The sequence below is a fragment of the Aedes albopictus genome, chromosome 2 (assembly GCF_035046485.1).
Source record: "Aedes albopictus strain Foshan chromosome 2, AalbF5, whole genome shotgun sequence".
Classification (NCBI taxonomy): domain Eukaryota; kingdom Metazoa; phylum Arthropoda; class Insecta; order Diptera; family Culicidae; genus Aedes; species Aedes albopictus.
This window is the reverse complement of record NC_085137.1, coordinates 493,760,010-493,786,006: the sequence shown is the minus strand read 5'-3', so window position 1 is coordinate 493,786,006 and position 25,997 is coordinate 493,760,010. Positions and strand designations below refer to the sequence as shown.

General features: G+C 43.2%; 1 protein-coding gene across 17 annotated transcripts in view; it reads left to right on the top strand.

The window, feature by feature from the left end:
• The first annotated feature begins 974 nt into the window (after positions 1 to 974).
• The window catches only part of LOC109423353 (rho guanine nucleotide exchange factor 18), a 102,887-nt gene continuing 77,864 nt past the window's right edge, over positions 975 to 25,997 (top strand). For 3 of the 17 annotated variants that reach the window (XM_062854245.1, XM_029870551.2, XM_062854247.1), the window contains exons 1-3: positions 976 to 1,208; positions 2,807 to 2,935; positions 25,512 to 25,976. In XM_062854245.1, the coding sequence (XP_062710229.1) occupies positions 2,884 to 2,935; positions 25,512 to 25,976 (517 nt within the window). In that variant the 5' untranslated portion in view covers positions 976 to 1,208; positions 2,807 to 2,883. Of the gene's footprint in view, positions 1,278 to 2,031; positions 2,183 to 2,489; positions 2,700 to 2,806; positions 2,936 to 25,511; positions 25,977 to 25,997 lie in introns of those variants that run through there. The other 14 variants (XM_062854248.1, XM_029870545.2, XM_062854249.1 and 11 more) reach the window with 11 other exon arrangements.

Genomic DNA, 25,997 nt, shown 5'->3' with positions numbered 1-25,997 from the left:
CCAAGAATAAGTATTTGACCCACAAGCTTTTATTTACAAAATCATCAAATTTCAACAGAACCGCACTACACAGAGCTTGAAACATCATATAGACAAATGGAAGAGCATAACACATTTGAAATATTTTCTACAGTGGGAGAAATAAGTATAAAGACGGAGCCGTTTTCCATACAAAATAATCATGTTTAGGGATCTAAATATCTTTTTCTAGCGATTAGATTGTTATGGAATTTTGGCTGCAACCTTAAAATAACTAGAATTTCGGCTAAAATATAAATCATCATCCATGAAAACGTTTGCATCGACTTTTCAGATTCAAATAAATATAAAGACACATTTTTATATGGAAATAGTGTCTTTATATTTATTTGAATCTGAAAAGTCGATATAAACGTTTTCATGGATGATGATTTATATTTCTAGCCAAAATTCTAGTTATTTTAAGGTTGCAGCCAAAATTCCATAACAATCGAATCGCTAGAAAAGAGATTTTGATCCCTAAATATGATTATTTTGTATGGAAAATGGCTCTGTCTTTATACTTATTTCTCGCACTGTATAAATTATTAGGAAAATGTTTTTTTAGGGCATGATGCATCAATTTCAAGCACGTTCAACCTACGTCGTTGAACAGGACTTATTATGAAATCTCTCAGCGCAAAGACATTTGAAAATTTAGCTTTCACGCAAACACTATAGCCAGAAAAGCAAATATGCAAATATAACACAGCAGCGGTGGCGTCAAAAATAAGTTATTTATAATTATTCAACATTCAAATACTCATAAAGCTTTGACATGGCAAAATTGTTATTTTATCATACTTTACAGTACCAAATCAATTCCACAGTGGCTCCACATTCCATCACACCGCACGTTCCGCTTGACAGCTCAGTCACTGCAACCGAGCCAACATCCCATCCACGCACCCAGGGTTCCAGCGCATCGCAGGCAAACAGTGTTGCCCGATGGCTGTGGTGGCCTTTCTTCTTCGGTGGTAGTGGAGTTTTTTCCTCGTTCAATACCCATTGGAATAAGTGCAAAGTGCTCCAGAGCCAGTCACAGTGGTTTTTCGTGTCGGAGCTGATCGAAAACTGAAAATTACCCAGTAATTCTGCACGGAAAAGTGACTAAAAGCGGTCCGCGAGTGCCGGAAGAGACCATGTAACGCGCAGGTTGTCCAGTGCTCAAAGTGCGGCCCGTATTTGCGGTACGAATCGTGTCTGAAATTGTGCGTTTTTGAAAAGTCCAAAATGTCGATGTAGGAAAAGAGCTACAGGTTCAAACTTTTTTCTTCCTCCCCCACCCTCATACTCGCGCGCGCGCTCGCTCACCTGCTTGCCTGGCTCGGTGCTCTCCTAAAAGTGTATGCTGCTAGTGTCGTCACCCCCTTTGCGTGGTTTTTACGCTCCTTCTGTCCTGCCCCTCGCCCATCGAGCTCGTGCGTTTTGGGTGCTCTCGTTTACACGCAACAACCTACCTCATAAATTCTCTCTGTCTTGACTGCTCTCTGCGTATTGTATTTTTTTTTTTCTTAACCCACAAGTGTGTAGTGTCTTTTCTTGGGGTCTCTCCGCCGTCGTCACTTTGCACAAAATTGAGGAAAGTACCTGCATGTGTCGCTCGCGCATTACTATTGGGACAGTTTGCACCGTCAAATTATGCACCAATTGTGTGCAGAGCAGCTCATTAACCTCTTTGATTCGCGACTCTGTGACTCGGGTGAAGAAGAAGTTTGTGCCTTGTGTGCCTTGCGCGATGATGCACACGTAGAGGAGTGCTGTGCTGTTGTGTGTAAATGCTCTCGCTCTCTCTGTACTCCTTCTCCTGAAGAGTGTCTCAGTGTCTTTGGATTGGCTGAAGAAACAGAAAGGAAACCAGCTCGCGATTGTTTTTCTTTTCCTGCATAACATAGTTGGTGTTTATTTGTGTGTGAAAACATTATGTTGCATTGTAGTTTTTCGTTGTTGTGTTTTTTTTTCGGTGTGACTTCCTGCATTCAACAATTTTCCTCTGATTTGGGGAAACTTTAGCTCTCTATTCTAGTTGTTGTTTTTGCTGTTCTTGCATCAATGAATACAGTGTGAGCGTAAATGCGTATTTCCAATACATGTGTGCGTTGCCGTGTAAACATAATCGATTGATTATTCCATTGTGCAATTATCGAAGGGTATTCGAAAATAAGTGAGTGCAACATGATCCGGATCAAGCCCCGAAGAAGCATGCAAAACTCGTAAAACTGCACCGCATAAAAAAAGCTGTGACAATTCAATTTTGTTCTTCTGGTAATGGTTGTGTTGGCTTTTGGAAGTGTCTCGATTTCTTTTTTGCTGTTGTTGCGTGTAACTTTTCGCTGTTCTTTCTCTCATCACCCTTTCTCGTGAAGAAAATTTGCTCTTGTTGAAAACGCATTGAAAAGTCTAAATGAGTTTAATTGCCTGGCCATTTTAAGTAGTTATAGCCATCCGTCGCACCTTAATCCGTAGAATAGAAATCATAATAGCAGTGTGGCAAAGCAAAAAGAGCGAAATTCCAGCCAACCGAAGGAAGAGGAGTATCAAGTGTCCGTGGAGTGGTTTTGTGTGTTGAATCGAGCTACTTCAACCAGAGCAGAAGGCGAAAATTCCAGCATTCCGCATCGCAAGCAGCTAGAAAAAGAGTTTTATAAATTCACACTTAACTCTTATATTGTGCTTTTCCTGTGTGTTATTGTTGGTGTAGCAGCTATAGCTTGTTATTCTTATTTTCTTCCGTCGTTTTTCCCGTTCTTCTTTTCCATTTGTGTATATGCTTGTGCACCATCACCAGACGAGAATCAGTAACAACACAACACATCAGAGAGATCAAAAACAGTATAAACAGTTAATTTTGCTTCCCCCCTCACGATGGATAGCAAAGATCATCTCGCGTCGGAACAGTTGATACTGTTGTCATCAGGTAAAAATGATTTACTTTGCATTTAGACGTTGCTCCTATTGTACTACTGGCCGTAGACGTAAAGACATTCTTATTAGAAGGTGTTTCCTAACAAACGGGCTTCTTCCGTAGGAAGGTTGGAATCTTTCCAGTTAGCTAGCTAGTGCTGTAACAAGTAGCTTGTTGCTTCTAATTCGATTGAAAAAAAAAAAACATCTGTATTACAAACTTTGCATTACTAAGCTGAACTGAGATTAAACTTGATAAAAAACTAAAACTAGTAATGAAGAGTGTTAGGTACCGTAATCTGGGAGGAAGTTGATCACTTCTATTCTTTTTGATGATATAAGATACAATGCATGTGAGTTAAAAAAAAACTTTTTTAAACGTGTACCAAAGGGACCTGCATCCACCTCCGTAAACGAAACTCTTCCAAGAAACGGAAATATTTTCTAAAACATGTTGAAAAGGCCAAATTTGAAAACTTTGAATCCGGGGTGATCGGCCAATGGCATAATATGAATCCTAATTTATAGGTAATTATCATTTATTAACATTTATAAGTTAAGCAAAAAGAAAATCGTGTTAAGTACTGTTCCTTTGAATTCCACTAAGAATTTGCATCCTTTGACAGATACGTATTTCGACCTCAACTGTAAGGTCGTCTTCAGTGTCTTGTACTTTGACTCTGTCAAAGGATGCAAATTCTTAGTGTTCAATTCAAAGGAACAGTACTTAAAACGATTTTCATTTTACTTATAGATATTCCCCTAATAAGCCCAGGTTCATTATCATCATTTATAAGTAACACAAAAAAAATCTAGAGGATTCATAGTACTGGATGCATGCCAGATGGAACCTCTTCAGGAATTTCAGAACAAAAACTCCTGGAAGAGTCACAGAGGGAACTTCTGAAAGAATCCTGGATAGACCCCTTCGGAAAAATCAATTAAATCAATCATAGAAAAACACGTTGGAGATTTCCAGCGTCACTCCGGAATTTTCTCGGAGTCTCAAGAAACTCCTTGAAAGTGCGAGAAGGCTCTTGAAGAAATCGTAAAAGGAAGCAGTGAATTCCGGAATAAACTTCTGGAGAAATATCGCAAGCAATCACAGTTAAAATTTCCAGAAAGAGGAATCTTTGAAGGAACTTTTGGATAAATGCCAGAAGCAACTTTTGATCAGTCGTGGAAAATCTTGGAGGAATCCCAGAAAGAACTTTAGAAGGTATTCGTAAAGGAACGCCTAAGGGAATCCTCGAAGAAGCTCCGGAGGAATTCAAGAAAGACTCCATGAAACTCATTGAGGAATCTCAAAAGAAACTTTTAAGGCACTACCAGAAGGAAGTGCTGGGACAATTCTCGAAAAAAGAAATCCTAAAGAACTTCTTGACGAATCCAAGAAGAAGATTCTTGTAGATTCCCAGATTTAATTCCGGAAGGAACACCAGAAGAAACTGCTAGAGTAATTTCAGCAGGAACTTCTGGGGGACCCTCGAAGGAACCTTAGGAGAAATCTTAGAAAAAACTATTTGATCAATATTTGAAAGCATTCCAGGAGAAGTTTCAGAAGGAACTCCTGAATGAATATTAGAAAGAACTCTAGGAGGAATCTGAGAGAAACTTCCGTAAGAAAATAAGAAGGAATTCTTGGAGGATTATCACTCCGCATCAGGCGAATTCGCTGGTATTTTTTACTAACTGAAATTCACCCAGTAGACTATGGCTGTGTATATATATATATATATATATATATATATATATATATATATATATATATATATATATATATATATATATATATATATATATATATATATATATATATATATATATATATAGAAATGAAAATAAAGATAAATCAATCTATCTATAAAAATAAAAATATGAATAAAATAAATGGAGTTTTGAAAGTGATGGAGACGCATGGTCCTAAAACCTAAAAAAAACCTTCTAAAACAACCTGAAGAACGTTTCTAATTTTTTCATATTGTTCTGTAAAAATAGTTGAACTTTCGTTAAAAAAATATAAAACGTAAAGGCTAAAATATAAACGACTCATAAAAAAGTATCATTTCCCATAACAAAATCAGAAATTGCTAATAAAGAAGTAGGGATGGGAGCAATAGAAAACTACAAAATTTCCATATACATATAAAAAAGTGCATAAATAAATCAAAATTTTCCATTAATAATTGATTTGCGAGCAATAAAAAATGTCGAAATTTCCACGAAAAATTCCATAATTGCAATGAATAATTACATTTTTTTTGTTTCGCGAAATTTTTACTTAAATCTAGAACTAATAATCTTTTCATTCGGGAAAAAGGATTGAAAACTTGTCAATTGTTCGTTCTTTTTTTATGGAATAAATACATATAATTAAGTTAGGCCATATTGAATAAACAAAAGCTACTAGTAAGCATTACAAAGTTTTATTTTGAAAACAAGAATGTTTACGATTTGTGAGTTGGAAAGATGACATGAAAATATATTCTGATATAGAAATAGAAATATCTATAAGTGACAATTCAAAGCGCTCATTCAGCTCGGCTAAAAAGTAGGTCACGAGATAGCTCTGAAATAAGCCCAGTTTCGTGTTCAAAAGCAATCGCTCAAGAAATCGCTTCTTGACTGATTCCTGGCAGACACTTTGTTCGGTGGTTGCCGTATTAACTGTCATTTCTCCGCAACTGCATAATTTACTGCGATCGAAGAAAAACTGTTTCTTGAGCGATTCAGGCAAGGAATTTCCCATGCATCAAGATAGCCTGAGAAATTGCTTTTGAACTGCAAACAGCCCTATAAAAAATAATACTTCAAGAATACGCTCCAATATGTAGTATACCGTGAATTTTCTGATGTTCAGAAACATCAGGATCTGTTGGAATGTTTCATGTTATTTATACACTTTTAAAATTAAGAATATCTACCGTGGCTAGAGTTTCTTTTTAGGTTGCATATGGTTAATTATGTTACACGTTCTTGCTCAAGGAGTTTCAAGAATTTCCTGAAAAGTTCTGGATGGCTCCAGAGGGTTGCAAGGGGATTCAGGGAGAATTTAGAGTGGCTGTTGCGACGACGGCTACCATTGAAGCGCCCCCCGAAAGCTTAGACGTTTCTCATGCGAATGTGTGAGACGAATACCTATACTATGGGAAGCTGTCAGATAGGTTAGCAGAAAATAGCAAATCATCGTTGTGGATGCAGAATTGTGAACTATAAAGTGAATTGGAAATTTGTTTATTTGAACTTATAATACTAATTAAAACTACCTAATTACAGATCACAACCTAAACTATTACTAAACTACCCTAGCCATATTGCAAACCGTGAAATTTATTTGCCTAGTACGGGACCAATTGTAAGTAGAATTAGTTCTTTCTTAATGCAATTCAATCACGAATAAATTTACAGCTTTGAGCTGATTTCACCGGGAACATTGGCGAATTTTGCTCCAAAGACCTCCGAACGGCAATCCACCGCAACAATCTCAAAGAATTGTTCGAGATATCAACATGCAAGGATCCTTTGTCCGCCAGACGCGGTCGAAAAGTAGAGCGATCCAAGATGCAGCAGGCAGTAGTTCTCAACCTGTTCATAGTGACGGTGCACGGCTAAACGTTCCGGAATCAATCGAAGAAGCATTCGAGCCTTCACTGATAGACATCGAGCACGGCGGAGATCATGATTGTGCAAAATGTGGACGACCCAACAACGCCGAGTTGTACATGGTACAGTGCGGAAAGTGCAAGCACTGGTACCACTTCTCGTGTGAGAACTTGGACACAGTTACAGCACGATCAAGTGTCTTTGTCTGTGCAAAATGCAAAGTGGTAGATCCACCGCCCCCTGGTAGTTCACGAACCAGATCGAGTGCTTCGAGTGCGAAAAGGGCCCAAATAGCTCGGGATCTTCTACGGTTGGAGGAAGAAAGGTGCCTGCGCGAAAAGTTAGAGAACGAACGGTTGCAGAACGAGAAGCTACTGGTCGAGAAAGCAATGAATGAAAAGCTGGAACGAGAGAAGGAGTATCTGGCTCGGAAGCATGAGCTGCTTCGTCAGCAGGATGAAGAGGTGCTGAGTATAAGGAGTAGCCGCTCCAGTCGAAGTGGGGCAAGCAGCAGACAAAAGGTGGAAGACTGGTTCAACCACCAACAAGTGTCTGACGCACTTCCAGTTGAGTCAAATCAAAAGAAACTTCAACAAGTCTCATCCGATCAACTTGCCGGACCAGCCGGTTCATCGACTCCCATGGAAACCAGCAGGGTGGTTGACATGAATCTTCAGCGAGTTCCAGCCGAGATCGAAGTAGAATCAGTTCCACGTACCGCCGACAGCATTTCTATCGGTGACAGTCCGGTCGAATACAATTTGCATCAAAACGACCAACAAAGACAGAGTGCGGAAAGACAGTCAAACGTTCCAAACTTACCCTTGGTGAATATTCAACCGTACGTTCGTCTTCTTGAAGATTCGAATCCCACGAGTTCTTTCATTCCAAAGCGGTTGACTACGGACATCCGTCCGAGAATTGTAACGAAGATAAGGCCACCGGTACCCTATGCAGTGTGGCAACGCGAAACGTGCGAGATGCGGAGGCAGCATGATCGCGGACAGCGGCAGTTAGGTGAGGTCGAGGAATCCTATAGTCAACAGCAGCGGGAACAGGAATTGATTCGTCGTCTGAAGCGATCCGAGGAAGAGCGTGAGCAGGACAGACAACGTCTGGAAGATATCGAAGCTGTTCTGAAAATGCAACACGACGTCGAAACGCAGCACGAACAGGAAAATGATGTACGTAGGAAGCGAGAACTGGATCTAGTTAACCAACTGAAGCTTTTCGAAAAACGATACGAACAGGAGCAAGCAAGACGAGCGGAAGAGAAGCAGTCATTCATGGCGAAGGAGGAAAAGTTGATCGAACAGTTGGAAATTCTACGCCTGAGCTGTGAGCAATATTCGGCAGCGGAACAGCGCTCAGCGGCCGAGTGTATTTCGGCGGCGGAACAGCGCTCAGCAGCTGAACATCTTTCGGTGACGAACACACGCATACCAACGGAACAGAACGTTAACTTCCAAGGAACGTTCCAGCGAGGTTTGGCCGTGAGTACAAACCCACCAGCGGTTCCGGTAAGTGGTACGCAAAACAATGTTTCAAACAGAGTGTCTCCTTGCCCAAGTGCCGTTAGTCAGGATAGGAGAGTAGGAACACCCAATGCAAACTTTGTACCTCCAAGGTTAGGGCCACCTTTGACAGATCCATTAGGGCAATCTCAGTTCGATCCGAATGGCTCCGCTAACCAGAACCGTTTCGCGCCCTTGCACTACCAATCAGTGATGCAGGGCCCGAATCCGCAACAGTTGGCAGCGAGGCAGGTCATATCCAGAGATCTTCCAGTGTTCAGTGGCGATCCCATCGAATGGCCACTCTTCATCAGTAGCTACAACCATTCCACCGTGGCGTATGGCTACACCGACTCGGAAAATCTCCTACGTTTACAACGATCGCTGAAAGGAGTCGCCAAGGAAGCTGTTAGTAGTTTCCTTCTCCATCCGTTCACCGTACCGCAGGTTCTATCGACGCTTCAGACACTGTACGGAAGACCAGAACAGATCGTTCACAATCTGGTCGCCAAGGTCCAAGGAACACCTGCCCCCAAAGCGGAAAAACTGGAGACGTTGATTCAGTTTGGCTTAGCCGTCCAAAACTTGTGTGGACACTTGCAAGCGGTGGGAATGGAAAATCACCTTTCTAAACCCATCCTTTTGCAAGAGCTCGTGGATAAGCTGCCGGCCAACATAAAGTTCAACTGGGCACTGCACCAAGAGAACTTACCACTAGTTGATCTGAAGGCGTTCAGCGAGTACATGAGGAAGGTCACAACCGCCACTAGTGGAGTAACGAACTTTTCTGTCGCAGTAAAACCAACAAAGGACGATAAGCCTCGGCACAAAGACAAGGTGTTCGTGAACGCTCACGCGGCCCATGAGCAGAAGGAAGCAGTGCAAGCTGCCAACTCATCTGGTGATCGGTAAGGGCGAACTAAAAGCGGAAAAGACAAGGCAGTCATAGCAAACAAAAGTTGTCCTGCATGCGGCGCTCACGACCACACAGCTGCGAGTTGTGGAATCTTCAAGAAGCTGTCGATTGATGGACGGTGGAATTTCGTCAAGGAAAACAAACTGTGCCGTCGATGTCTTGTTTCCCACACACGCTGGCCATGCGAAGGAGAGGTTTGCGGTATCAACAACTGTGACAAGCGCCACCATCGCACAATGGTCCACGAACCAGATTTACGAGGAAAGATGCATGCAGCGCCTTCAAATGATTTTTTAGACAAATATGGTCTTCTACAAAGTTGTTGCTAATAATAAGGCCCTCTTTCCAATGTACATGAAAATTAGGGTGGTCCATATTTTCACAGAAATTGGAAATCAAACTTTTTTATTTGCAAGAATAACTATATACATTCTTCGGAAAAGTTGGAGATCTATCAAATTTGAGCAAGTTTGCTGAAGACTTTTTTTTATGTAGCTTCAAAATTGACCGATCTAGAGATATATTTCTGAATTAGCTTAGGGTGATTCAAAAAAAACAGGTTTTTTGGCTTTAACTTTTTCAGTTTCAATTTCTCATCAAAGTCGCCCAAGAAACACTTGTAGAGCATTTAAAAACGCGTCATTTCGTGCGCTGAGACGATCGTTATCTCTTTTGGTTTAAAAGTTATGAGTGTTTTTCTTTATAAATCATAGTTTTTTCAAAAGGCGATATTACGGGTTGGGGCAAAGATAAAAAATATCTTTTTCCAGCATTCAAAAGAAGAAATATTGTTATAAAACATATCAAAAAATTAGAGAGGTGTTATTTTTGTAACTCAAGTAAAATATACTAGAAAAGTGCCTATTTTTTCTAGAAAATCATCAATATCTTTTGAACGGAATGACGTAGCAACATTCTCAGCGCACGAAAATGTGCGTTTTTGGAAGCTCTAAAAGTGGTTCTTTAACGACTTTGATGAGAAAATTGAAACAAAAAAGTTAGAGCGATAAAACGATTTGTTCTAGCGTCACCCTATGAAAACTATGGGAAAATGCTCAAAATTTGGACAAAACAGTTTTTTCGCTTTATCTTTTTTGTTTCAAATTTCTCATCAAAGCTGTCTAAGAACCATTTTTAGAGCTTCCAAAAACGCACATTTTCGTGCACTGAGAATGTTGCTACGTCATTTCGTTCAAAAGATATTGATGATTTTCTAGAAAAAATAGGCACTTTTCAAGTATATTTTACTTGAGTTACAAAAATAACACCTCTCTAATTTTTTGATATGTTTTATAACAATATTTCTTCTTTTGAATGCTGGAAAAAGATATTTTTTATCTTTGCCCCAACCCGTAATATCTCCTTTTGAAAAAACTATGATTTATAAAGAAAAACACTCATAACTTTTAAACCAAAAGAGATAACGATCGTCTCAGCGCACGAAACGACGCGTTTTCAAATGCTCTACAAGTGTTTCTTGGACGACTTTGATGAGAAATTGAAACTGAAAAAGTTAAAGCCAAAAAACCTGTTTTTCTTGAATCACCCTAAGCTAATTTAGAAATATATCTCTAGATCGGTCAATTTTGAAGCTACATAAAAAGTGTCTTCAGCAAACTTGCTCAAAATTGATAGATCTCCAACTTTTCCGAAGAATGTATATAGTTATTCTTGCAAATAAAAAAAGGTTAATTTCCAATTTCTGTGAAAATATGGACCACCCTAATTTTCATGTACATTGGAAAGAGGGCCTTATTATTAGCAACAACTTTGTAGAAGACCATATTTGTCTAAAAAACCATTTGAAGGCGCTGCATGCATCTTTCCTCGTAAATCCGGTTCGTGGACCACTGTGCATCGTCTACTACACTCGGAACCTATCAAGAAACAGCCAGTTACCGATGCTACTGTTACCATCCACCGTCAGCCCATTTCATCGACGTTGTTCAAGATTCTGCCTGTGACATTGTACGGGAAGAATGGTTCGGTGAATACATACGCATTCTTGGACGACGGCTCGTCTGTGACTATCGTAGAAAAAGCTATTGCAGACGAACTGGGAGTAAACGGGCGAGCGCATTCCTTGTGCATCCATTGGACTAGTGGAGTAAACAAGAAAATTGCAACTACGGAACTGGACACGCTGAGCATTTCGGAACTTGGGGGTGACACGCGTTTCAACCTGTCCGAAGTGTATACCGTCGAGAATCTAGGACTACCGGAACAGTCGCTGGATGCTGTACAACTGGCGAAGGAGTTCCAGCATCTGCGTCGTCTACCAGTCAACAGTTATCGAGGGGCCGTTCCTGGACTGTTGATCGGTTTGAGTAACTCGCACCTGTTGACGACAACGAAACTACGAGAAGGCCAAGAACAAGAACCAATCGCTGCAAAAACTCGGATTGGCTGGGTCGTATGTGGCCGCGTACGAGGGGGAGAAGAAAACTTCCAGCACCGTCAGATGCACATATGCGCCGAATCGTCAGAGCATGACCTTCACGACTACGTACGCGATTTTTTCTCGGTGGAGAGCTTAGGAGTGGCCTTGGCTCCTAACTTGGAGGGAAGTGAAGACCAACGAGCGCGCAAAATTCTTGAGGACACTACAGTTCGGACCGCAAGTGGGAAGTTCGAAACCGGACTGCTTTGGAAAACAGATTCCATCGAGTTCCCGGACAGCCGTCCGATGGCGGAGTGTCGATTAAGATGTCTTGAGAAGCGTTTGCAAAGGGACTCGAAGTTGTACGACAGCATACGGCAACAGATGGCAGACTATGAATCGAAAGGTTACGTCCACGTAGTAACGAAGGAAGAAATGGCAGAATTCGATCCTCGGCGTATCTGGTTCCTTCCTTTAGGAATCGTACTGAACCCAAACAAACCGGGAAAAGTGCGAGTAATTTGGGATGCGGCGGCGAAAGTGAACGGAGTGTCGTTGAACTCGATGCTCCTCAAAGGTCCTGATCTGTTGACGCCGCAATTGTACGTCACCTTCAAATTTCGGGAACGTGAAGTGGCGTTTTCCGCAGACATCCAGGAAATGTTCCTGCAAGTTGGAATCAGGAAGGAAGACCGAAGTGCGCTGTTATTCGTCTTTCGTAACACACCGACCGAACCGTTTGTGACCATGGCATCTGACGTCGCCATTTTCGGAGCAACATGTTCTCCCGCACAGTCACAGTACGTGAAGAACCGTAACGCAACGGAGAATGAAATACGCTATCCAAGATCAGCATCAGCGATCAAGAATAAGCATTACGTTGACGACTACCTTGATAGCGTTGACACAGAAGAAGAAGCCATAGAACTAGCATTGGAGGTAGCAGAAGTCCACCGGAAAGCAGGCTTCCATATCCGGAACTGGGTATCAAACCGATCCTCGGTTCTGGACGCCATCGGAGATGAGAACCCCTCTACAGTGAAAAGCCTGTCTATGAACAGCCACAGTGGTTTCGAGCGGGTGCTGGGAATATCGTGGTTGCCAAGCGAAGACGTGTTCTGCTTCACGATCAGCCTACAAGAGGAACTGGAAAGGAAGACTGCGCCGACTAAGAGGGCGATGTTAAGTTTTGTTATGAAGATTTACGATCCATTGGGACTAGTCGGCTCACTGGTAGTTCAAGGAAAAATACTGCTGCAAGATGTCTGGAGAGCGAAGGTGGATTGGGACCAAAAGATACCCGAAGAACTGTTTGTGCGATGGAAGCTATGGCTGCAGGGTTTGAAGGAGTTAGACAACGTACGAATCCCTCGAAGCTACTTTCCGGGGTACGATCCTACCTGCTACGAAGACCTGGAGCTCCACATATTCGTGGACGGAAGTGCGCAAGCATACTCATCTGTAGCATACTTCCGCGTTCACGATCGGGGACAGATACGATGTGCGCTAGTGGCGTCTAAAACGAAGGTAGCTCCACTACAGTTGACCTCCGTACCTCGATTGGAGTTGCAAGCCGCCGTGATTGGTGCACGTCTGCGTAGGACCATTGAAGATGGTCATTCAGTCCGGATCAAACGAACGTTCTATTGGAGCGACTCAAGCACCGTCATTTCGTGGGTAAAGTCAGATTCTCGAAGGTATCGGCAGTACGTGGCGTTCAGAGTCAACGAGATCCTGAGCCTGTCGAAGACGGAAGAGTGGCATTGGTTGGGTACCAAAATCAACGTAGCCGATGAAGCCACAAAATGGGGTAAAGGTCCAAACTGCAAGCCCGAAAGCCGATGGATGCGTGGACCGGCGTTTCTGTACAACGACGAACAGGATTGGCCGAAGGACAAGTTCGAGGGAGCGGCACATGCTACAGAAGAGGAGCTGCGGCCTGCTTACGTCTGCAGCCACTTTTTATCATTTCCGGTAGTCGAAGTGTCGCGGTTTTCCAAATTCGAGCGGCTACTACGAGGCTTGGCGTTTGCTCGCCGATTCGGCGAAAAGCTTCTGCGGCGAATCAGGAAAATGAAGAGCGATGAAACTACGGATATCAGCAGTGAGGATTTGCAAATTGCGGAAAGAAGTCTCTGGCGGTATGCTCAGTCGGACGGATACGCAGATGAAGTTGCTACAATGAACTGGAACGCGCAAACGGCTCCCAAAAATAGGCGTGCGCTGAGCCGAAGCAGTTCACTAGCGAATCTCCCACCGATGCTAGACGAACATGGATTGTTGCGCGTAGATGGTCGGGTTGCTGCGGCAGACTGCATAGATCGAGATACCAAGTTCCCGATAATACTGCCTAAAGGACACTCGATTACCAACTTGTTACTGGACTGGTACCACCGAAAATTTCGTCACGCCAACAATGAAACGGTCGTGAATGAAATTCGTCAGAAGTTTTACATCCCAAAACTGAGATCACAAGTCCGATCCATAGCGAAACGTTGCCAATGGTGTCGTATATACAAATCCGTTCCTGCTATTCCGAAGATGAGTCAACTGCCTCAGTTCCGTATCACACCATATGTTAAACCGTTCACATTTGTAGGCATAGACTACTTCGGGCCCTATACAGTAAAGATCGGCCGTAGCGTGGTAAAACGTTGGGTAGCGATATTTACGTGCCTAACCGTACGGGCTATACACATGGAGCTAGTGCATTCTCTTTCGACCGACTCGTGTAAGAAAGCAGTTCGACGTTTTATCGCTCGCAGAGGAGCGCCGCAAGAAATCTACACGGATAATGGAACAAATTTCATTGGCGCGAGTAGAGAGCTGAACGACGAATTGCAAGAGATTAACGTTAGCCTGGGCAGCACCTTTACGGATACCAACACTCAATGGCGATTCAACCCGCCGTTGGCCCCACACATGGGAGGATGTTGGGAGCGCATGGTTCGATCCGTGAAGACCGCTCTCGGAACATTGCCGGAAACAAGGAAGTTGGACGACGAATCGTTTATGACATTGTTGGCTGAAGCGGAGCATATGGTCAATTCGCGGCCGTTAACGTTTCTGCCTATTGACAGCGAAGAGCAGGAGTCGTTGACTCCCAACCATTTTTTGATGCTCAGCTCTAGTGGAGTTCGACAACCGCTCAAGGCGCCGGTGGATGAGAGAAAGGCGTTGAAGAACAGTTGGGAGCTGATCCAACATAAGTTGGATAGATTTTGGAGTCGTTGGATAACCGAGTACCTACCAATAATATCCCGACGGTCAAAGTGGTTCAGTGACATCGAGCCTATCAAAGAAGGAGCGTTAGTAGTGGTCGTCGACGGAAAAATACGGAACCAATGGGTGCGCGGACGTGTGTGCCGAACATATCCCGGGAAGGATGGAGCTGTGCGTCTAGCGGATGTCGAGACATCTGCCGGAATCTTAAGGAGAAGAGCAGCATGCAACCTCGCAGTTTTGGACGTTACCGGACATGATGAAGAGCATTCGGGTGATCAAAGTGATACGGATATCGGCGGACGCTGTGCAGCTGCGAGTCGCGGGCGTGGTGCCGTAGAACCAGTAGTCGTACGACACGAGGGGGAGGATGTTGCGACGACGGCTACCATTGAAGCGCCCCCCGAAAGCTTAGACGTTTCTCATGCGAATGTGTGAGACGAATACCTATACTATGGGAAGCTGTCAGATAGGTTATCAGAAAATAGCAAATCATCGTTGTGGATGCAGAATTGTGAACTATAAAGTGAATTGGAAATTTGTTTATTTGAACTTATAATACTAATTAAAACTACCTAATTACAGATCACAACCTAAACTATTACTAAACTACCCTAGCTATATTGCAAACCGTGAAATTTATTTGCCTAGTACGGGACCAATTGTAAGTAGAATTAGTTCTTTCTTAATGCAATTCAATCACGAATAAATTTACAGCTTTGAGCTGATTTCACCGGGAACATTGGCGAATTTTGCTCCAAAGACCTCTGAACGGCAATCCACCGCAACAGTGGCTTCAATAATTGTCCAAGGATTTTCAGAGGAGTATAAATGCTTCTCAGGGTTTTAGGTGTTCCCCTGGAACACAGTTAAATCCCATGAAAAACTCTGAATGGTGCTGTAACTCCCTGGGGCTTCCTGTAACGCCCATGAACCCCATGAAACCCACTGAAACACATATGGAACGCCACTGGTACCCTCTAGAGTCCTTTGGAATACTCTAGGAAACCCCTGAAACGTCACCCGCTGAAACACTAGAAACACCCCGAAATCTTCTCGAAAACTCCTGGAAGACTCAAGGGAACCCTTCAAACTCACTGAAACGCCCCTGAAACCTGTTGGAGCGTTCCTCAATCCCCTTGAAACCCGCTCAAACACCCTGAAACGTTCCTCAAACATCATGGAACGCCATTAAGGGGAAACATCAAGAAATCCCATTACAATTTTGCATACAAACTTTAGAGGCACAAATCTGAAAATTGAAGCATTGAACCAAACCGCACTTGTTTATCCTGGCTTTGCTCACTTGCAAAAAGAGACAGCTTTTACAAATCGAGTTCTTAAGATCGGTGCGCTTTAAAACGTGAGTAGGTGTCCAAGTCGGCCATTGCGGCAGCCATATTTGTATCCTCTGGTGTTTCTCTTTAAAACTCCTGAAATAGCTCTAAAACTCCTTGAAAATTACTGTACCTATCGCACCTGTAACCCTTATAGAAACTCACGGGACGTTCCTGCAAACCCATAATACCCGCTGGAACATTCGGGATCGTCCCTGAAACCCCGTTGAATGCCCCTGAAACACTTCTGATACGCCCCTGAAAGAATGGGTTTCCCTCAAAAAAATGAAGAACTCACAATTCTTTAACATTATTCGTTTTCGACGTTTTGTCCCTTTCGACGTTATGTCATTCGAACTTTTGAAATTCGCCGTTTGGCCCTAAACCCCTGAAATATCCCCAAAACCCCTCTAGAACACCCCTGAAACTCTCAAGGACCCTTTGGTACACCATGGAACGCCCCAGAAACTCCCTTGAAGCCTCATGGAACACTTCTGGAACGCCTCTGGCATATCGTGAAACCTCATGAAACGCCCACGAAATCCCATGGAACGCACCCAAAACTCCTAGAACACTTCTGGGACGTACCTGGGACCCCATAATACCCCCTGGAGCACCCAAATTTAAATTCACTGGAACCCCCTGGAAGGTCCCTAGATGGTTCGTGAAACCTACTGAAGTACCTTCGGGACGCTTCTATCTATCCTCTGGAACTCCATAGAACGCCCACAAAACTCTATGGAACGCCCATAAAACTCCCTGAATGGTCTCTGAAATTACTTGAAGAGTTACAGGACGCTCCTGAAACCCCCTGGAATACCTTTACAACGCCCCTGTGAATCTTTGAAACCTCATGAAACATCCCTGGGACGCTCTAGAATTCCCATGAAACCTCACGGAACACCCATGAAGCACCCCAAACAACCCTGAGGTCCCCTCGAACGCCCCTGGAACTTCCGTAGGACCCCGTGAAACCATCTAGAATACCCTTGGTGTGCCCCTGCACGATTGAAATTGAAAATCAATCATGCTATCCAATTGATAGCGTTTGAGATGCTTTCACTTTTTCTACTCCATACTCGGTAGAATGGTGGTGAGAACGATGAGGTTGATAAGCCACACATCAATTCATTGAGGGTCCATCAGAGCCACGAGCTCAGACGCGTATCAGTGTTCGCTGCTCTCTGGAGGAAGAGCTAGTGACGAGAAATTTCGCCGGGGCTGGGAATTAAACCCATGATCATCCATCAATGAAATGGACATTACGCCACGGGCCGGCGCCCGTGTGTGGTTGATTTGTCAGCAAAGCTTATTTTGTAACAGTAGTTTATTACAATTATTTTATGGATTCTTCAGTTTTCGTGTCATCAGTTGTATAATTTTTTCAATCTTTTTTAAGGGAAAATATAAATGATTTTAAACCGATTTACGCTTCAATATTGTGGCAGTCATGTATACGCATCTTTCATCTGTCATTACATTGAGTTGGAATTATATAAGTTCGACTTATAATACAATTTTCTGAAACTATCCAATGACTGGTAAATCACCACATATACTGAAGCTAATGTAGGATCAGCAAACATTTGCCTATTTTTGAGGTAGAAGACTATGCGAAACCTAACAAAAGTATATAGTCATATTTAAAGCCCCTAAAAAGTGCGATATCTCTACTCGTAAATATCGCATGAAATGTGATAGAAATTTACCAAAAAATAAAAATTACGACCAATTTTTTCCCCAAAGGAATTCAGTCTATTTTGCTTAATAATTTTTAAATGAGTGGAGATATCGGAATTCCAAGCGCAATTGTTGTTAAAACAAACAAAACTACTTCTGTAGAATTGTAGATTTGTATGGATGAATTCCAAGGCAGTTTGAAACAACGGGTGTCTGCCTTTAGGAAACCAATAACCTTTAGGAGTCCAATTAGGTATTCTCATTGGCTATATGTCTTCGAAATTCCTTACCCAGTTTTGAAACTGAATGTCTGTTCTCGAGTTTCGGTCTTATTTCGGGATTTATGAGAGTTATTTCTATGATTTCTGCTAGAGTTCCTCCCAGGATTTCTACAGAAGTTTTTCATGGGGTCTCTGCTGAAGAAACCCCCTCCCGAGATTTTCCCGATGTGCTTTCTAGAGTTTCCTGCTGGATTTCTTCCGGAAATTCATTCAAAATTAATCCAAAGTTCTTTAAGGAATTTTCCTTTACCTTCCGTCAGTCGCGCGGTTGGCCACCATCGTTAGCACCACGCCAATGCTGAGTACAAAAAGCGAGATTTTTTCAACGTGTTGTACAAAATACAAAAGTGCGATCGATCGAGGGTTAATGGTTTTCCGGTAAAGCTTTCCAACAGTTTCGCTCGGGATTTTCGAGAGATTTCTAAGAATTTCCGCTTAGAGGTTTTCAGAGTTTATACTTTCTTCTTGAGACTTCTCCAATAAGTCATGATAATTTTCACCTGGAGTCCTTCCTATATTTCTCTGGGAATTTCCTACAAGGAATTTCGTAAACTATCTCAAAAGACATTCCCAAAAAAAAACTGCTGGATATATCCCTGCAAGAGCTCCGGGTGCAACTATTAATGAAATTTGATTGATTGATTGATTTGTCTTTATTATAGAGACTTTCAGCCCTTGGCTGGTTCGTCTCTTATTAAAGATATGACAAAAAAGAGCATCCACAATTTCGTGACAATTTCTGGTAGAGATTTCGAGATGTGCTCTGGAAATAATCCCAAGAAAATCTCAGGCGGACCACTACAAGGTTTTTGGTAAACAAACACGCGGAAAAGCTGGAAGAAAAAAAAAAACAGAAAGTTTCCTATGAGAAATATCAGCAATAGCTCCAGCATAAATTCCAGAAGACACTCCTAGAGAAATAACATGTGAAACTCATGGTGAAACTTCAAAAGAATTCCCGCGTTTACTTTTAGGAAATATCCCAGCTGAAACTCCTGTAAAAATCCAGAAGGAAAGCTCACAATTTGTTTTGAAGAAATTACGGAAGAAACTTCGGATGAAATCCAGGGAGGAACTCCTGCAGATTCGTGAAAACTTCTTAAAAATCCTTAGACGAACTCTATTGGAAATGCCTGAATAACTCCTGTAGCAACTCTGGGAGAAATTCCGGGATGATCTTCTGGGTTAGTCCCAAGACGAACGCTAGGAGGAATCGTGAGAATTATTTAAGAAAAATCCCGATAGAAACTCTACGAGAAATTTCACGACAACATCTGCGATGCATCATAAGAGAAACTCTTGTGGAGATCTCGGGATAAATCTTGGTTCAAATTCCCTGAAAATGTCTTAGGGCAAGACCCAAGAGGGACCATGAGAAAAAATGGCGTGCAAAACTATGGAAGTAGTCGTGTGAGAAATCCTGGGAGGCATTCCAAGATATATTTCTAAAAAAAAAGTTCCAAAAATAAACACTGACTGAATTTCTTGTTAAATAAAATTCCTTGAGGATTCCAAATTTTCCAGATTTTTTCCAAGTAGTAGACATCCTGAAACACCTAGAGCTTCCTAATTATATATAAACCTATGCAAATACATTCTGTTGTAGGCCACAGCCAAAAGCAATGTTTCTTCAAACTTGTGGTGTTCAGGATGTCAATAAAATTTCAAACCCAAAAACTTTTTTTTAAATTCTTATCTACTCAAACGAATATACAGCTATTTTGTTCACGAGGGTACTACGTAAGCGATTCCAATTGGCAGCTGTACTTCCACTTTCGTACAGCGCCTAAATGTATTCTATTCTAATTATACTACATCGAACTGGTTGCCGTTGCGCTGCTTTCACTTTCTACCCTATCATGGTAGAATGATGAGCACGAGGATGTTGATGCGTGGCTGTTGATTATTCATATTTCCAGTCCGATTGGGGGTCCATTATGAGTTGCCGTTCGCCGATGTCCATGTATCCGGGTCCGTTTGAGCCATGGGCCTAGAAGAGGGTCAGTGTCAGCTGCTCTCAGGGGGGAAGAGCAACTGACGAAAGTGCTGGGGCTGGGATCGAACCTATGACCATCTGCTTATGAAGCAAACGTGTGAAAAGTTGAACGCATTATTGAGCAGTCTCCTCCTAAAGTTGGCCGATTCTCGTTAATTGTTGAACGATTTGTTCTGGTAGTCGAAATTTTAAATTATCTGCTACATATTTATCAGATTTAAATTTTCAAGTTTAATGGGAGTTTCAGAACGGTTTCGGAGGGTTTCTTGGTGTCCCGGGGATTCCTTACGGCTTCTAAAGGGATTACTGGGATGTTTCATAGGAGTTCCAACGATTTTCAGGAAGTTTTTGGAGGGCTCTGGAGGGGTTTCTAGAGCATTCAAGGGGAATTTAGTTTAAAAGGGTTTTCAGGGTTTAGGTGATATCATGGATACATCTACTGGAATAGAGTGCGTTTTTGGAGGCAAAGTCGAAATGCTGCTTTTTTCATTTGGTTCGGCCGCGAGCGCGTCGTCGTCGTCGTCTTCTTCACAGTGCTCATCTTCATACGGGGCAGTTTATTTTGTTTTTGGAGGCAAAGTCGAAATGCTGGAGTGTGCGGTGGACGCGTCGTGGATCGAGTCGGTTCCTAATTTTCGCTTCCCGTCGGCGCTAGTTAACAATACACTTTAAGTTGATAATACATAATATGTTACATAATGTTACATAATACATATTATGTTCTTTCATATTTTGCATTTACACAGAAGAGTGAAAAGTGTTGGTTCGGGCTCGCCGGTCGAGAAAAAATCTGGGCACCGACCAGTGAGTTGCGTTTAGTGTATTTCTGTGTGGAATAGACTAAAAGTTTCTGCTCCCTAGTGGAGTGGAGACGCGCGATAGAATTTTCTTTTTGGCTAGTTTTTGCGTCGAAAAGTGGTCGGTTGTTAACGGCGGTTTGTGTAGATTGATCCATTGTCAAATCATATCACCAACCATAGGTGACTCCCGGACTGACAATGTACCTTACCCCACTAACAAAAATTCCTTCCTGAGACAAGCGTGGAGATGCAGCGATTCGCGGTCTTCATAACAACGTTTGTCTTACTAACATTCCATCCCATCCTCGATGACCGTAAGGACGTGGCCGGCGCCGTTATTGACCTTATTAAAGTTGAGAGCTCTCGAACTGTGTACATTGAGAATAGTAAGCTAGTCCCAAGCCCTATTCATTGGTTCCTTGTGCAATTTCGATTGCTCTGGTCAATCACGGAGTAACAACTACGAATTGTGCGGTCATCTATGCTCATGCTCATGCTCATGCTCATATCATGGATATTGTTGGATACTCAAGTTCTCAGGAATTTTTCACACACAAAGAGGGAGAATCGTTGCTCTTACCTTGTAGCAGCACCAACGGAAACTCACCTCGAGATCGACGCCTGTCCACTCCACAGCCACCGGTCCAGGAAGGGATAGCCGACAGCTGTACACGCTACAGCTACCAGCCAGGAAAATCAGCTCACACCGACAGCCGTGCTCATCACAGCCAGCGATGCAAGAGCTCTGACACAGCCAGCTACCGTGCTCGTCACGGTTACCAGCACAGGAACACACCACCAGTAGCCGCGGACACCGTCACTTTCAGCTCAATGACGCTGACAACCGCACTCGTCACGGTCATCAGCGTGGGTTCATTCGTCGAAGGACCACGGCTTTATGCCGAACTCTCGTGGAAGCTGCCCGCCGTCGCTTGGTTGCCGACGATCACACATGGGGGATGCCGAAATAAAAAAAGGAAAATTATTCCGCAGAAAACTATTCCTGAGTAACTCTTGGCATCCACTCCACGGTATCACGACGAAACAAACACAAGTTCCACAGCACTCCTTCCGATGCGGCACAACCACCGCACACTGCACTTCGTTCGATGGACAATGACGCCGAACAGGTAGCAACACGTTTGCTTTCGACCCACCAACGCCAACTCGGGAAAAGCACCACGCACACACACACACTCGCCGCTGCCCGTTCACATTCGAGGCAGGAGGGAACGACAACGCTCGAGCCGATCGCCGGGCTGACCAGACTCGTTCGCTCTTCGCCTTCGGTTCGCTTCGGCTACGTTTGAAAGAAAACACTTTTCACCTTTCGTTTGATCGTTCGCGTCGGACGTTTATTTGATACTGATTGAAAATGATGTCAATGGGTCATGTTAAATACTTTAATATTTGTTGGTCGGCGCCTGCTGCGCGACGCTGTTAGCTCCGCCCATTCGAAGCGCAAAGCTGCTGGAAAGCGCCGCGCTGTCGTCGCACAGATGGTATTTATACGGGTGGCGGCACGGTCCCCGTATCACAGTCGCTTGCACGCGTTGGGCGCGTACAGATATATCTACTGGAATACATTTAAAACTCCATGAAAAACCCTGACAGCTTCTGAAAGCCCCTGAAACTTCCTGAACCGTTTCTTAAACCGCATAGAACGTGCTTGAAATCCCCTGAAACCCACTGAAACACCCCTGGAACGCCCCTGGGACCCCCTAGAACCCACTGGAACACTTATGAAAATCCCGGAAAGGCGAATCATACCCCTTGAAAACCCATAGAACACCCCTGAAACCCTATGAAAATCCTTCTCAAACAGCACACGTTTCACAAAAAAAGTAATTTTCAAGTATTTCTAGCATTTAGTTAGAATTACCTAACGGTATATCCTGTGCAACCAAAAACCCGCTCGAACACCCTGAAATGTCCCTGAAACCCCATGAAATGCCATTTAAAACCACTGAAACACTCCTGGGACCTCTTAAAGCACCCTGGAACACCCCAGACACTTACTATTCCTCTGGAATTTCTTGAAACCTCCTTGACGCTCCTACAATCACCTAAAACCCGCTGGAGCATTCTGCAGCGCCCCCGAAGCCTCATTTAAAGTCCCTGGAACACCCTTGGGACGCCCCTGGGACCTCCCGAGACCCCCTGCAAGTCCCCGGAAACTGCCTGGAACGCCTCTGAAACCCTTGAAAAGCCCCTGGAACGCTCTTGAAACCCGCTAGAACACCCTGGAACGTCCCTGAAACACCACAGACTGTACTGAATCCCCCTGGTACACTCCTTAAGCTCCCTGGAATACTACTGAACCTCATAGGAACACCTCTGAAACCATTGAAAACCTCTGGTACGCTCCTGAAACGTTCTGAAACCCGTTTCTACACCCTGGAACGTCTCTGACACCTCACGGAAAGTTCCTGAAATGACCTGGAATGTCCCTGAAACTCCCTTGAAGGCCACTAAAAGAAACGCACTGGAACACCCTGCGAAATCTCTGAGACCCCATGGAATGCTTATATAGCCTCCGCAAACCCCCTGAAACACCTTTGAAACTCCTGGAATCTACTGGTGGCCTCTGCTGTACATAGTAGCCGTCTCCATTCTACTCGGTCCATGGCTTTGTGTCTCCAGTTCCGCACTCTGCGAAGTGTCTGCAGTTCGTCCTCCGTCTGATCGACACATCTAGCTCGCTGCGCACCACGTCTTCTTGAACCGGTCGTATGACTCTCGATAACCATTTTAGTCGGGTTGCTACCCGACATCCCGATGTCGTGACCCACCCACCGTAGCCTTCCGATTTACGCGGTGTGGACGATGGTTGGTTCTCTTAGCAGCTGATGCAGCTCGTGGTACATTCGCCTTCTCCAAGTCCTGCCTACCATCTGGTCTCCGCCGTAGATGATACACAGCACCTTCCGTTCGAAAACTCCAAGGGCACTTTGGTCCTCTGCTCGTAGGGTCCATGTTCCGTGCCCATATAGGACTACAGGTCTAATCAGCGTTTTGTGGATAGTAAACTTCGTGTTATGGCGAACTTTATTCGATCGTAGAGTTCTGCGGAGTCCAAAGTAAGCACGATTTCCTGCCACAATGTGCCTCTGAAATTCTCTGCTGGTGTCGTTGTCGGCGGTCACCAGGGAGCCCAAGTACACGAATTCTTCAACCGCCTCAGTTTCATCACCGTCGATATGAATTCGGGGTGACGGGCGTGGTGATTCCTCCCTGGAGCCCTTTGCCATCATGTTCTTTGTCTCCGTCACATTAATGATTCATCCGATTCGCCTGGCTTCACTCTTTAGTCGGATGAACGTTTCCGCCATCGTCACAAATTTACGAGCAATAATATCAATATCATCAGCGAAACCAAGCAGCTGAACGCATGAAACCCCATGAAGCACCCTAATGGGGTTCCTCTAACGCCCTGGAATGCCCGTAGGACTACGTTAAACCATCTGGAACACCCTTGGTGCGCCCCTCCACGATTGATATTGAAAATCGTTCTGATAGTGGCCCTATGTACTTTGAAGCTCATGTGGGATCAGCAGACATTAAGTTATTTTTGAGATGGGAGATTGTGAAAAACCCCAACATAGTGCCCCAAAAGAAAATAGTTGTGTTAGATGTTCATCTAATCCCATCCAAAGGATGTTCTGATTGTAAAAAGAAGATAATCATATGTGACTGTGGAATCAAGTTCAGTTCTACGCCTACTGGTGACGGAGATAATCGAGTGACTCCGTAGCTTGAAGGAATAGAAGCGTCCGTCTAGCGAATCGTGAGGAGTCGTGAGTTCGAGTCTCGCTGGAGTACGTGGATTTCTTTTCATATGCTAAGATGACGGGGAACGGATTGATCCAGTGAGTTACGCAATATTCACAATTCTAATTAAAGAAAGTTTAATTATCATTAAAAACGATACAGTCGAGCCTCCACTAGAAAGGAAAGTTTAATATAATAGTTTAAATAGTTTAAGAAATAGACTGTACTGCAGTTATAATTAAAATCTCAATTTGTTCATTGAGCACATGTTTCTGTTGGACATATGGATGCCAAAGCATTTTCAACAGTGTAATTTCCACATGGTTTGGTCAGCTATAGCAAAACCAAGAAATTGACATCAATTTCTACACAGAAAGAAATTCTGAAATTTACACGTGACGTAAATATTAAAACGTTTAAATTTCCATTTCATTTCATTCGATTTTGAATAAAAGAATTTCTTGCACGCAAAATTGTTAGCAAGCCCCATACTGCAGACGACCTGTAATTTTACAATCCGATGGAAATTTGTGTTGAATGCGATGGAGGTCATTTTGTTACAGCGAACTCGATGTAACAATTTTTAACTGTGTAACTATTATCTATAGAATGCAAGTTATTTATGGAGGCGCACTCGTTAGTTTACAAACAGCACCGATCAAGTAAAAATGCATTGATGAACTAATTTGTTGAATTCATGTTGTTTGTTATGGGTTACTCGACTCTCATTGCTCTGATATCTTTACAAAATAAAGCACATTAAAACGAGTATAAACATTGGATCGATTAAACGCAATATTTTTCTTTTCCACACACCTAGTTAGCTCTATTTTTGTAGATTAGCATTAGAAATGTATTTTGTTCAACACTTTTTGCATGGTCTCATACTGTTTGCTATAGCTTTTCCTGTTACTATTCCTATGAAAACTACTCCACTCCGCCTATTTTCTCACCACTAATATTATCTCTAGGGAAGTCTTTTGTATATATTTCGTTGGTCGACTAATAAAAACTACTAAGTTGGGAATAAACTTTGGAACACTGTAGCATGTCCAACAATTCTGCAATCTATTCCTTCTTCTCCACTAGACGATGAAAACGATGAGGACGTGGTAATTGACTATCTGAGCTCTGCGAACCTGCCACCGCAATCCCCATTGCTCGCGACGGTGACCACTGGTCTCCTGAGATGCAATGAACCAGCCACGACGCCGAACGACTCCGGACAGCAGCAACAGCTACCCACTTCCGTAGTCAGCAACAACAACAACTACAACAGCAACAGTAGTAGCAACAACGTTCACAACTATAATAGCAACAGCAACAGTAACAGCACCACCACCGTAGGGGAAAGGTGCAACAAGAACAAACTGAGTGATATCGTCATCGACACGGGTATCAACGACTTCGGTCAACTGCAAACAGCAGCACATCAACAGACTGGTAGGAACGGCAACAGCACCAACAGTGTTGCCAACAACCATCACCACGCCAACATGGTGCCAATCATTAGCGTTACCCCGCACAGTCCGGGTGCCAAGTATAATTTTCTCGGTAGGATGTGGACGAGATTTT